Consider the following 12,500-nt stretch of genomic DNA (forward strand, 5'->3'; position numbering starts at 1 on the left):
TGTTCCAGCCGGTCTGTAAAGCTTCTTACAGCCCGTTTAGTTTGGCGAATGGTGTTGGGTTCATTTCTGGCTGATTCCAGGTTGTTCAGCTGTTCTTCTGTCACAGCTGCCGACTGAAAAGCTGCTCAATGTTGACGACAGTTTGGGAATTTAGGGTCATCTCATCTTCAGAGCTGGACCAAATCGGCTGTCGGTCAGATGTGATCTTAACAGGGTCTGTTTTGGGTTTGTGGCAAAGTAAAAACGTTCAGACGGCTCGAGCGTCTCCTACAGCTGTTGGAGTCGTTGCTTAGCAACAGCGTGTCAGCGGAGTGATAACCAATCAGCTTGCGTGGCCGGAACGGACTATAATACTTAATTAAACATTTCCATGTGTTTACAAAGTGTTAAAGAAGAGTGTTAAAAACCCAAACATATGGATTTGCAGTGCAGGCTCACTCTAGCGCACTGAAAAAGGAACACGTTGAATTTTCCAGATTAAAACCTACATAATTTCCTCAATAGTAGGACGCATCATCAACAGAATTCTGTCGTTATGAAAAACCGCGGTTAGAGCGCTTCTCAACCAATCAGCTCGCGTGGCCGGAACTAACTTGTATAATAACAGTACATTATGTCTATTAGACTGTAGGGTAGAACAGTACTGCACTGTTCTAGATAGTCAGTACTCTCTGATCTGATATTGAGGTAGACTCTGTGTTCTGACCATGCAGAGGATGTCAGAGCCGTGCTCCATCACACAGTGGGCGTTGACATCGCAGGGGCTGAAGCCCAGCAGAGCGCAGGTTCTCCTCAGGAAACAGCCTGTGGTCTGATTCCCCACAAAACCCGCCTTACACTGACCACACCGGAACGAGCCCTGAGGAACAGAGAACGCGGACAGAGACATCACTGTATCATATTTAATCTAACAATGATTTCCTGAGATCTCTCTTCAAAAGTATCCAGACAGATTGAAAAGCCACCAGAATTGGACGAGCTGGAGAAAACCATGCCTAATGCCTAAGGGGCTTGAAGGGTATAAAGCCCCCCAGCACTGGGCTGTGGAGCAGTCAAACTGGAGTGATGGAGCTCCGTCCAACACCTTTGGGATGAGTTGGAGTGATCCAGAGCTGACCGTCCAACATCAATGTTCAATCAAATCTAGTGTGTCCACAAACTTTTGGACAGCGTGGGATACAAGCTCTTCTAAACTGACAGAGGCAGCATGTGATCTCATGCTCTGTCCCAGAGACGCTGTACATAAGGACTTTTACTCACCGCTGTGTTGATGCAGACCGAGTTGGGCACGCAGGCGCCAGTCTGGTCTGCACATTCATCAATATCCACACATTCCTGAAAAACACAAAATCCTAATCAGCTGCACCCTCGACTGATCATCATCCTCTTCATCAGTGAGGGGCGGAAGACCAACCTGTTTGTGTTTTTTGGCGAATTCCAGACCGACTCCGCTTAGGACGGGGCCCGAAAAGCCTGCAGGACACGGATCACAGCGGAAACCTTTAGCTGTGTTCACACAGGCCTGAGAGGAAAAACACGGCTCTGCAGAACACTGAGAGAGAGAGAGAGAGAGAGAGAGAGAGGAGACAGAGAGAGAGAGAGAGAGAGAGAGAGAGAGGAGAAAGAGAGAGAGAGAGGAGACAGAGAGAGAGAGAGAGAGAGAGAGAGCGCGAGTGAACAAGAGAGAGAGAGAGACAGAGAGACAGACAGACAGACAGAGAGAGAGAGAGCGAGAGAGACAGAGAGAGAGAGCGAGAGAGACAGAGAGAGAGGGCGAGAGAGCAAGTGAGCGAGAGAACGAGAGAGAGAGAGAGACAGCGAGACAGAGAGAGAGAGAGAGTGAGACAGAGAGAGCGAGAGAGAGCGAGAGAGCGAGAGAGAGAGAGAGAGAGAGAGAGATTGAATTATCACTAAAATCTAAATGTATATAAATAATAATAATAATAGATTAAATAGACAAATTGTGTATGGATATAAAATTTACACAAAGCTATAACATTTGAAATATAAATACAGTAATACATATAAGCCTAGACCGAATATGGATATGCCAAAAGTAATAAAATAAAATACTACAACTACTACTATTAATAATAATAAATACAATGAGCTGTGAAAAATGTAATACATTTGAAGATCAGGAAATAGAAATATTAATTAGAGAACTGAAGAAATGCTGTATCACATACCGTCAAACTAAAACTTTTTCCCACTAATATTTACGTGGTTTTATATGCCAATATGACCATTTTCCAACCTCTCTCCATGTCTTAAACCGGTAGTTTCTGTTACCGTGCCTTTCAGATTGATATATGTAAATGAACTCTGTTCTGATTGGCTGTGCCTCATTGATAAAGCAGTTTGGCTGCAGCAGCTCTTATAACTTCAGCACGAATGGGTGGGATGAAATCGCTGTAGGCTGAAAAGGTTGATATATGTAATATATGTATTTTGATGAAATTCAGGCTTAAATGTGCAACAAAGTGCAGGTTATTAATAACTGTGGATATGCTGTGGTTTCATCATCACAACCGTGATGAACTGAAATCGTGCTGTTTAAGCAGGTTGGTTGAGTGAACGGTACCTTTTCCATGAAATTGGCTCTTTACTACACAGAATTAAAAACCACTGAAACGCATCATAATTTCAATATTTGAATAACTAAACGTTAAACTGAAATTAAATAACCAAAAGCACCTCGTCAATGTCCTGGCAGTGCGTCCCATTGCCGGTCATGCCTTCTGGACATGGGCCGCAGCGATATCCCGGATATTCCATCACCTCCATACAGGACACACCTTTATAGCAGGGGCTCGGGATACAGCGGGACTGGGGCTCATGGAAACCTGAGAGAGAGAGAGAGAGAGAGAGAGAGAGAGAGAGAGAGAGAGAGAAGGAGAGAGAGAAAGAAGGAGAGAGAGAGAGAGAGAGAGAGAGAAAGAGAGAGAACAAGAGAGAGAACAAGAGAGAAACAGAGAGAGAGAACAAGAGAGATAGAGAGAGAGAGAGACAATGAGAGAGAGAAGAAGAGAGAGAGAGAGAAGAAGAGAGAGAAACAGAGAAGAAGAGAGAGAGAGAAACAGAGAGAGACAAAGAGAGAAACAGAGAGAGAACAAGAGAGAGAGAAATAGAGAGAGAGAGAGAAACAGAGAGGGAGAGAACAAGAGAGAGAGAAATAGAGAGAGACAAAGAGAGAAATAGAGAGAGAGAGAGAGAGAGAGAGAGAGAGAGAACAAGAGAGAAACAGAGAGAGAACAAGAGAGAGAGAAATAGAGAGAGAGAGAGAAACAGAGAGGGAGAGAACAAGAGAGAGAGAAATAGAGAGAGAGAGAGAAACAGAGAGGGAGAGAACAAGAGAAAGGGAGAGAGAGAGGGAGTATGTTTGAGTGAGTGAGAGAGGGAGGGAGAGCATAAAGAGTGAGAGAGGGAGAGAGAGCATAAAGAGTGAGAGAGGGAGAGAGAGCAAAAAGAGTGAGAGAGGGAGTATGTTTGAGTGAGTGAGAGAGGGAGAGAGAGCATAAAGAGTGAGAGAGGGAGAGAGAGCATAAAGAGTGAGAGAGGGAGAGAGAGCAGAAAGAGTGAGAGAGGGAGAGAGAGCATAAAGAGTGAGAGAGGGAGAGAGAGCAGAAAGAGTGAGAGAGGGAGAGAGAGCAGAAAGAGTGAGAGAGGGAGAGAGAGCAGAAAGAGTGAGAGAGGGAGAGAGAGCAGAAAGAGTGAGAGAGGGAGAGAGAGCAAAAAGAGTGAGAGAGGGAGAGAGAGCAAAAAGAGTGAGAGAGGGAGAGAGAGCAGAAAGAGTGAGAGAGGGAGAGAGAGCAGAAAGAGTGAGAGAGGGAGAGAGAGCAGAAAGAGTGAGAGAGGGAGAGAGAGCAGAAAGAGTGAGAGAGGGAGAGAGAGCAGAAAGAGTGAGAGAGGGAGAGAGAGCAAAAAGAGTGAGAGAGGGAGAGAGAGCAGAAAGAGTGAGAGAGGGAGAGAGAGCAAAAAGAGTGAGAGAGGGAGAGAGAGCAGAAAGAGTGAGATTCTGATTCGTAACATTCATAACGGAAATGATATCACATACGCCTACAGCTCTGGATCTTCAGTTTTCAGGATTCAGCCACAGCCTAAGCCTTTAAGTCTAAATCCCACTTGTTTAGAGGTAAACTGGGAGTGTTGGTGCCGTCAACACTCACTCACTCACTCACTCACTCACTCACTCACTCACTCACTCACTCACTCACTCACTCACTCAGGTTTGTTGACAGTGGAGTTGAGGGGCGCTGCCGTCTCAGGGAGCCTCCTGGCTCTGTTACCTTTCTGGTTCCTCTCTTTTGGTTAGTCTGTAATAACTGGACCTGCTGGAGTCTCTGCTGCTCTCTGTTAACACTGTGTGCTGTAATCAGCCGCTCTTTACAGAACTGACTCTCTGTGTATGATCTCATTCTTTTGGTCATTCCCCACAGCTCATGACCACAGGTGAGGGTCGGGATGTAGACTGACCGGTAAACAGAGAGCTTGGCCTTATGGCTCAGCTCCTCTTCACCACTACAGTCCGGTACAGTGACCACATCACTGCTGCCGCCTGTCCCAGCCTGCGGCCGATCTCACCATCCCTCTTCCCATCACTCGTGAACGAGACCCCGAGATACTTACACTCCTCCACCTGGGGCAGGTCCTCTCCCCTTACCTGGAGTGGGCATCCATCCTTTTCCAGGCTAAGATTTATGTCTTCATGAGAGCTTAAATCTCGTGTACATACTGCAAATTTCTCTCTTTTGTTTTAAATTATTAAAGTGTTTATTCTTTTACATAAATGGTTGCAACTGTATCAACTGCAATTTCCCTCTGGGATCAATAAAGGAATCTGATTCTTAAGCCTTTTTTTTCCAGCCCAGTTTTAACGATGAAATGAGAGTTTTACTGCAACACCTGCAGAGTTTAAATCCCCGTATATGACGATTCTGTTAAATAAAAACAAGCGAGAGATCAGACACCTAGCCCACCGTTTAGTGAAAACACCTTCTTCTGTCTAATTCCCTGCTTCCTCACCGCTGACGTTTGTGTTATATCACAAATGCAAGCTTCTCTGTCGACGTCTCCGGGCTCTTTAATGTCTAAATGAACTCTTGACGTTGCTTAACAAATGACCAGGTGACCCGTTCGAGCAGTTGTGCCCTACTTTCTGCTTTAACGTCTCCGTCCATCTCGCCCTTCATTATACAGCATCTCCACCATATCTCCTGCTCCATCACTCACCACACACTTGGCATTCCAGGATGGTGTTTCTGATCAGAGACATCTCCTTCGTCTGTGAAGGACATCAAATATCGTATTACATGATAGTCCAGCAATACAGATGAAGCAAAGAAACACGCCATCACCCACATTTAATCATTTTTGTCTTTTTCCTCCCTTTTATCTGTTTAGAACAATTTCTTTACTGCTATACAGTATTAATTTACTTTAATTATTCAATTCTATTAAATAGAATCTACTATGAATGATTTACTAACTGTTTAATTTAACTAAACTAAATATTTTACTCAGTATTTACTATGAATTATTCAGTAACTACTCTGAATTATTTAGTACCTCCTATGAATTACTGAGAATCGACTATGAATTATTCAGGATCTACTATGAATTATTCAGTACCTACTCTGAATTATTTAGTACCTCCTATGAATTACTGAGCATCGACTATGAATTATTCAGGATCTACTATGAATTATTCAGTACCTACTATGAATTATTCAGTACCTACTATGAATGAATTATTCAGTACCTACTATGAATTATTCAGGATCTACTATGAATTATTCAGTATCTAGTACAAATTATTCAATATCTACTATGAATTATTCAGTACCTACTATGAATGAATTATTCAGTAACTACTATGAATTATTCAATATCTACTATGAATTATTCAGTACCTACTATGAATGAATTATTCAGTAACTACTATGAATTATTCAGTACCTACTATGAATGAATTATTCAGTACCTACTATGAATTATTCAGGATCTACTATGAATTATTCAGTATCTAGTACAAATTATTCAATATCTACTATGAATTATTCAGTACCTACTATGAATGAATTATTCAGTAACTACTATGAATTATTCAATATCTACTATGAATTATTCAGTACCTACTATGAATGAATTATTCAGTAACTACTATGAATTATTCAATATCTACTATGAATTATTCAGTACCTACTATGAATGAATTATTCAGTACCTACTATGAATGAATTATTCAGTAACTACTATGAATGAATTATTCAGTAACTACTATGAATTATTTGCTATTACTAAGATTTTTTTTAGGAATGACTTAAAATGATTAAATAATTATTATTCTATTCTATTCTATTCTATTCTATTCTATTCTATTCTATTCTATTCTATTCTATTCAGGGACCCACACAAAATAGTGTTATTCAGTATCTACTCTGATGTGTGAGTTCTGCAGTTCTGAGTGTGAGGAACTGAGATGGTGTCTCCTACACAGACCTTTGGATTAAAAAACCTTGGCCATCACTTCAACCTCCCATCTGACGTTTTCTTTCAGTTCCTCTTTGTTTTTAGCTCACCTGCTCCCTGATGTCCTCTCTCAGCTCTCCCATGATCTGATTAAAGATGATCAGCTGACCGATCAGAGCTTTGGTGTGATCACCTGGAGAGATGAGAGCAGAGAGGCGAGCAGTCGGATTATCCGGAGTTCCCGGATAAACAGATTTCACTGTGTGTGATTTCACATTTCGTACTCACCCAGGATGGCGTTAATGTCACTGCTGACTGCAAACACAACAATCACACGTCACTTTAGCTCATCTAGAGAACCGCAGAGCAGTTCAGCCAAACACAAGGTTTATATACAGTCCTCACAGCAGTGACTGCACCCCTCACATTTCTGTAAATATTATCTTCTGATGGGACGTCGCTGTAGAACTGAAACTCTGATATAAGTTAAAGTGGTCAGTGTGCAGCTTGTACAGCACTGCAGATTCACTGTCCTCTGAAAAGAACAACACACAGACATTAATGTCTAAACAGCTGGCAGCACAAGTGAGTCCACCTCACAGTGGACGTGTCCAGATTGGGCTCAAAGTGTCGATATTTAGTGTGACCACCATTATTATCTAGCACTGCCTGAACCCTCTTGGGCATGGAATTCACCAGAGCTGCACAGGCTGCTGCTGGAATCCTCTTCCACTCCTCCATGATGACATCACGGAGCTGGTGGACGTTGGACACCTTGCGCTCCTCCTCCTTCCGCTTGAGGACCCCCACAGGTGCTCAACTGGGCTTAGGTGTGGAGACATACTTGGCCAATCCATCACCTTTACCTTCAGCAAGGCAGTGGTCATCTTGGAGGTGTGCTTGGGGTCGTTATCGAGTTGGAAAACTGCCACGCGGCGCAGCTTCCGAAGGGAGGGGATCACGCTCTGCTTCAGAACGTCAGAGGACAGTAAATCTGCTCTGCTGTACAAGCTGCACACTGACCACTTTAACTTATATCAGAGTTTCAGTTCTACAGTGTCGTCCCATCAGAAGACAGAATAACATATTTACAGAAATGTGAGGGATGCACTCACTTCTGTGAGATACTGTACATATATACATGCATAGATATGTAACATGTAATTTTTATAGAATGTACCCACATCTGTTCTTTCTAGTCATAAAGACTATCAGGAAAAAAATTGGAATGAAAATATGAAATACACCTCATGTTGCCACAAGATGGCAGCATGTAAGCATATTGTCATGCTACTAAAAAAGTGAAGTTCTTTCTTCAGACTGTAGTCCAGCTGTTTCTCTGATACTCTGTTACCCTGTTCTTCAGTGGTCAGGACCCCCATGGACCCTCACAGAGCAGGTAATGTTTGGGTGGTGGGTCATTCTCAGCACTGCAGTAACACTGACTGGTGTGTGTTAGTGTGTGTTGCGCTGGTGCAAGTGGATCAGACACAGCAGCACTGCTGAAGTTTTTAAACACTGTGTCCACTCACTGTCCACTCTATTAGACACTCCTACCTTGTCGGTCCACCTTGTAGATGTAAAGTCAGAGACGACAGCTCATCTGCTGCTGCACAGTTTGTGTTGGTCATCCTCTGGTCCTTCATCAGTGGTCACAGGACGCTGCCCACAGGACGCTGCCCACAGGACGCTGTTGGCTGGATATTTTTGATTGGTGGACTGTTCTCAGTCCAGCAGCGACACTGAGGTGTTTAAAAACTCCAGCAGCACTGCTGTGTCTGATCCACTCAGACCAGCGCAACACACACTAACACACCACCACCACGTCAGTGTTACTACAGTGCTGAGAATGCCCCACCACCCAAACAGTACCTGCTCTGTGAGGGTCCATGGGGGTCCTGACCACTGAAGAACAGGGTAACAGAGTATCAGAGAAACAGATGGACTACAGTCTGTAACTGTAGAACTACAGAGTCCAGCTATACGGTCAGTGGAGCTGATAAAGTGGACAAGGAGATATACACACACACACACACACACACACACACACTATCAGCAGGCCATGTAGGAGGAGAACACAGTGAAGGACACAGCACCTCCACACTTCCACTCCCCGCGGGTTCAGCCCAGCACCACACGTGTAGTATAAATGTGGGGGGTGAACAGAGTGAAGCTCTGAAAATGGGTTATTTTATACGTTCCTCACAGAAAATGAGCAAAGACCAAGAATCTGAGGCTGAAATATTAATAAACCACATCATTTTCTCTTGATAAACCTTTAAAATGAGTCCCACAGAGCCGAACACCACACAAGGGCTAAATAATATGGTCATTTACATATTAAAGCGATCAGACATCATGCAGAGTTCATTAGCAGTGGAAGCAAACAGACCAGATCTCTGTCCAGCGATGTTATACAGGAAATGGATGCAGTGATGATCTGCTTATTGAGACCAAAAGAAAGCTGTGATGATGCCCCCTCTGCACTCGCTAAGCAGAAGCAGCCCATTTTCAGCGTCACTGTGGCAGAGAGTGTACGTCAGTTGTGTTCAGTGCTCTGTGTACCTGCATTGTGCAAACTAGAGTCTCCCTGGAACGGACAGTCGATAAGGAGTCCAGCTCTGGCCAAAGAGCCACCCAGGGCCAGCTTTATAGAGTCCACTGAGCCCTGCAGCATTAAAACACAATTTTACTTCTACTTGTACATGGAATATTCTTCATTTTAAATATTTACATGTTATAATATGTCCCAGATGTATTAAACACAGGTAACTATGTGTATTATCAACAGGTTCCGTGTGAACTGGACACGTGTGTGTGTCTATAGTAATAATAAAACACCTAATTTGTATTATATACAGTATTGTGCAAAAGTCAGAGCATTTTTCTGCATCTGGAAAAAAGACAGAAAACATATTTTTCAAATAATACTGCAGGGACGTTTAAGGGTGGATGATACGGCAAAAACATATATCGCAATATGTCAAGGCATTTTCATGGTACACAATATGCAGCACAATATGTTGCTTTTCTGAAATTTATTAGGTTAGAACAGACAAAATAGAACCCATGGAGACAAAAATAGTAATTTATTATTACTATTATTACTATTATTATTAGTAGTAGTAGTAGAAGTATTAGTAAAGGGAATGTTTCTTTTTAGTACCATGAATTCTATGTAGAACCATTTCATGCTTAAATGGTTCTTTGCATGGTCAGATCTTCAGAATGATGGAGAATGCGTTATACACCGGTCATGCAGAACGTTCTGACCACCTCCTCGTTTCTACGCTCACTGTCCACTTTATCAGCTCCACTGACCGTATAGCTGCTCTCTGTAGTTCTACAGTTACAGACTGTAGTCCATCTGTTTCTCTGATACTCTGTTACCCTGTTCTTCAGTGGTCAGGACCCCCATGGACCCTCACAGAGCAGGTACTGTTTGGGTGGGGGGTCATTCTCAGCCCTGCAGTAACACTGACGTGGTGGTGGTGTGTTAGTGTGTGTTGTGCTGGTACGAGTGGATCAGACACAGCAGATAGGGCTTCTCTCAGCTGTTTAATAAGGAACCCTTTGAGAAGCATCTTTCTACAGAGCGTGTTTCAGTTTCCTTCAGAAAAATGATCTAAACAGCTTTTTATGGTGTGTTAGTGTGTGTTGTGCTGGTCTGAGTGGATCAGACAGCAGTGCTGCTGGAGTTTTTAAACACTGTGTCCACTCACTGTCCACTCTATCAGACAGTCCTACCTTGTCGGTCCACCTTGTAGATATAAAGTCAGAGATGACAGCTCATCTGCTGCTGCACAGTTTGTGTTGGTCATCCTCTCGTCCTTCATCAGTGGTCACAGGACGCAATGCAACATAGTAAAGCAAGCTCAATGTAAAACAATGTAAAAACACCATAAAACACTATAAAACACTTTAAAAACACTATAAAAGCACCTTAAAACGCAGCAAAAACACTTTAAAACACAGTAAAAACACTATATTAACACCTTAAAACACTATAAAATCACCATAAAAACACCATAAAAACACTAAGAAAACACCTTAAAACACTAGAAAAACACTGCAAAAACACTATTAAAACACTATAAAAACATTAAAACACCACAAAATCACCATAAAAACACCTTAAAACACCATGAAAACACCTTAAAACACTGCAAAAACACTAGAAAAACACTGCAAAAACACTATTTAAACACTATAAAAACATATTAAAACACCTTAAAACACTAGAAAATCACCATAAAAACAGCTTAAAACACCATAAACACACTTTAAAACACTTTCCCGGCCCTGACAGCAGATCCAGCCATGAAAAATCGTGAGATATATGCCCTTTAACCACTGTTAGACACAGAGGGGACAGCCTGCCCCCGTGTGCCATCTGACCGGAGCAGAGACTGATAAGAGATAAGAGAAGAATGCCTGCACTGTGGCTCCATTCAGAAAACCTCTCCTCCTCCTCCTCCTCCTCTTCACTTCCATCCTCCCTCTGTTTTTTAACCCTGATACTGAGCCTCTGCACACCCACCATCCCCCCTTTACCTCCACATCTGTGTACTGGGAGGAACACATGCCAGTGAATGCAGGTGAGGCCTGATATGAAGCTGAGCCTGTTCACTGCAAGCTGTTCAGACAGTCTCTAAACAGTAAAGAGTGAAGAAGTAGGACGTCGCACTAAAATGTGCTCATTAGAATATCCCAATGTAAAGTTTACATTAGACCTCCACTGGAGTAAAAGTACTAAAGTATTTTCCTTCAAATGTACTTAAGTATAAAGTAAAAGTACTAAAAGAGTAATTCTGGCTCTGATGTCCTGTTATCATTTTTATAACCAGACTGGCTTCATGAACTCATTTCAGGTGAAAGTCCTCCAGCGTCTCTCTTGGTAAACCAGTCTTTTAATAGAACGTCATTAATTAGTGACGCTGACGTCTATTAAAATGATCAGAAGCACAAAACACTGAAGGTAAACAGTTTCCATCAGGGAGAACCGAGTGGCTCTGAAATCACTTTTTACACACAAGCAAAGTTTCAGTTTCAGATTTATTTACAACTTAGTTCCAAGTTTAAGTTGAATAAAAACTGGCTTTAAACTCAGGATCACAGATGAGCTCCTTTACTATGTTGCATTGCGTCCTGTGACCACTGATGAAGGACTAGAGGATGACCAACACAAACTGTGCAGCAGCAGATGAGCTGTCGTCTCTGACTTTACATCTACAAGGTGGACCGACGACGTAGGAGTGTCTAATAGAGTGGACAGGGAGTGGACACAGTGTTTAAAACCTCCAGCAGCACTGCTGTGTCTGATCCACTCAGACCAGCACAACACACACTAACACACCACCACCACATCAGTGTCAGTGCAGTGCTGAGAATGACCCACCACCCAAACAGTACCTGCTCTGTGAGGGTCCATGGGGGTCCTGACCACTGAAGAACAGGGTAACAGAGTATCAGAGAAACAGATGGACTACAGTCTGTAACTGTAGAACTACAGAGTGCAGCTATACGGTCAGTGGAGCTGATAAAGTGGACAGTGAGCGTAGAAACGAGGAGGTGGTCAGAATGTTCTGCCTGACCGGTGTGAGTCTGACTAAGATTTCTCAGATCAGAGTGAGGTCTGGAAATCTGATAAATCTGATAAAGAGGCTGGATTTGAGCTCAGTAATCAGATCTCTCAGTGCTGTGAGCTCTCACTCTGATTTCTTTCGCCTTCCTCAGTCTGAGCACGTGCGAAAACAGACGGCGGTACCGGAAATAAGCGGCAGCGTTGCAGCAAAACACTTTTGATCGGAATTATTGATCGGATTATTGACATGATTATTAAGGGCCTGTAAACACACTTTTATCATACAGTAATACTCTGTAATCCCTCTGTCATCATAACGATGACGAATTCAAGCGGGCTGAATTTTCATAAACTGACTGGACTGATTTGGCAATGAATGGCCTGTTTTGAACCTTACCGTTTACGTACTACATCAAACTTTTTTTGATGACATGGACACTTAATA

At 42.8% G+C, this 12,500-nt stretch overlaps 1 protein-coding gene across 1 annotated transcript in view; it reads right to left on the reverse strand.

Annotated features, from left to right (window-relative positions):
• The window catches only part of thbs3b (thrombospondin 3b), a 47,900-nt gene that overhangs the window by 19,896 nt on the left and 15,504 nt on the right, over positions 1-12,500 (reverse strand). Inside the window, exons 4-11 of the mRNA XM_037535261.1 lie at positions 9,037-9,139; positions 6,760-6,786; positions 6,582-6,664; positions 5,233-5,284; positions 2,698-2,846; positions 1,415-1,552; positions 1,261-1,335; positions 707-859 (exon numbers count right to left, since the gene is read on the reverse strand). Coding sequence (XP_037391158.1) covers positions 707-859; positions 1,261-1,335; positions 1,415-1,552; positions 2,698-2,846; positions 5,233-5,284; positions 6,582-6,664; positions 6,760-6,786; positions 9,037-9,139 — 780 coding nt within the window. The remainder of the gene's footprint in view (positions 1-706; positions 860-1,260; positions 1,336-1,414; positions 1,553-2,697; positions 2,847-5,232; positions 5,285-6,581; positions 6,665-6,759; positions 6,787-9,036; positions 9,140-12,500) is intronic.

Source organism: Pygocentrus nattereri, chromosome 27 (genome assembly GCF_015220715.1).
Source record: "Pygocentrus nattereri isolate fPygNat1 chromosome 27, fPygNat1.pri, whole genome shotgun sequence".
Taxonomy (NCBI): domain Eukaryota; kingdom Metazoa; phylum Chordata; class Actinopteri; order Characiformes; family Serrasalmidae; genus Pygocentrus; species Pygocentrus nattereri.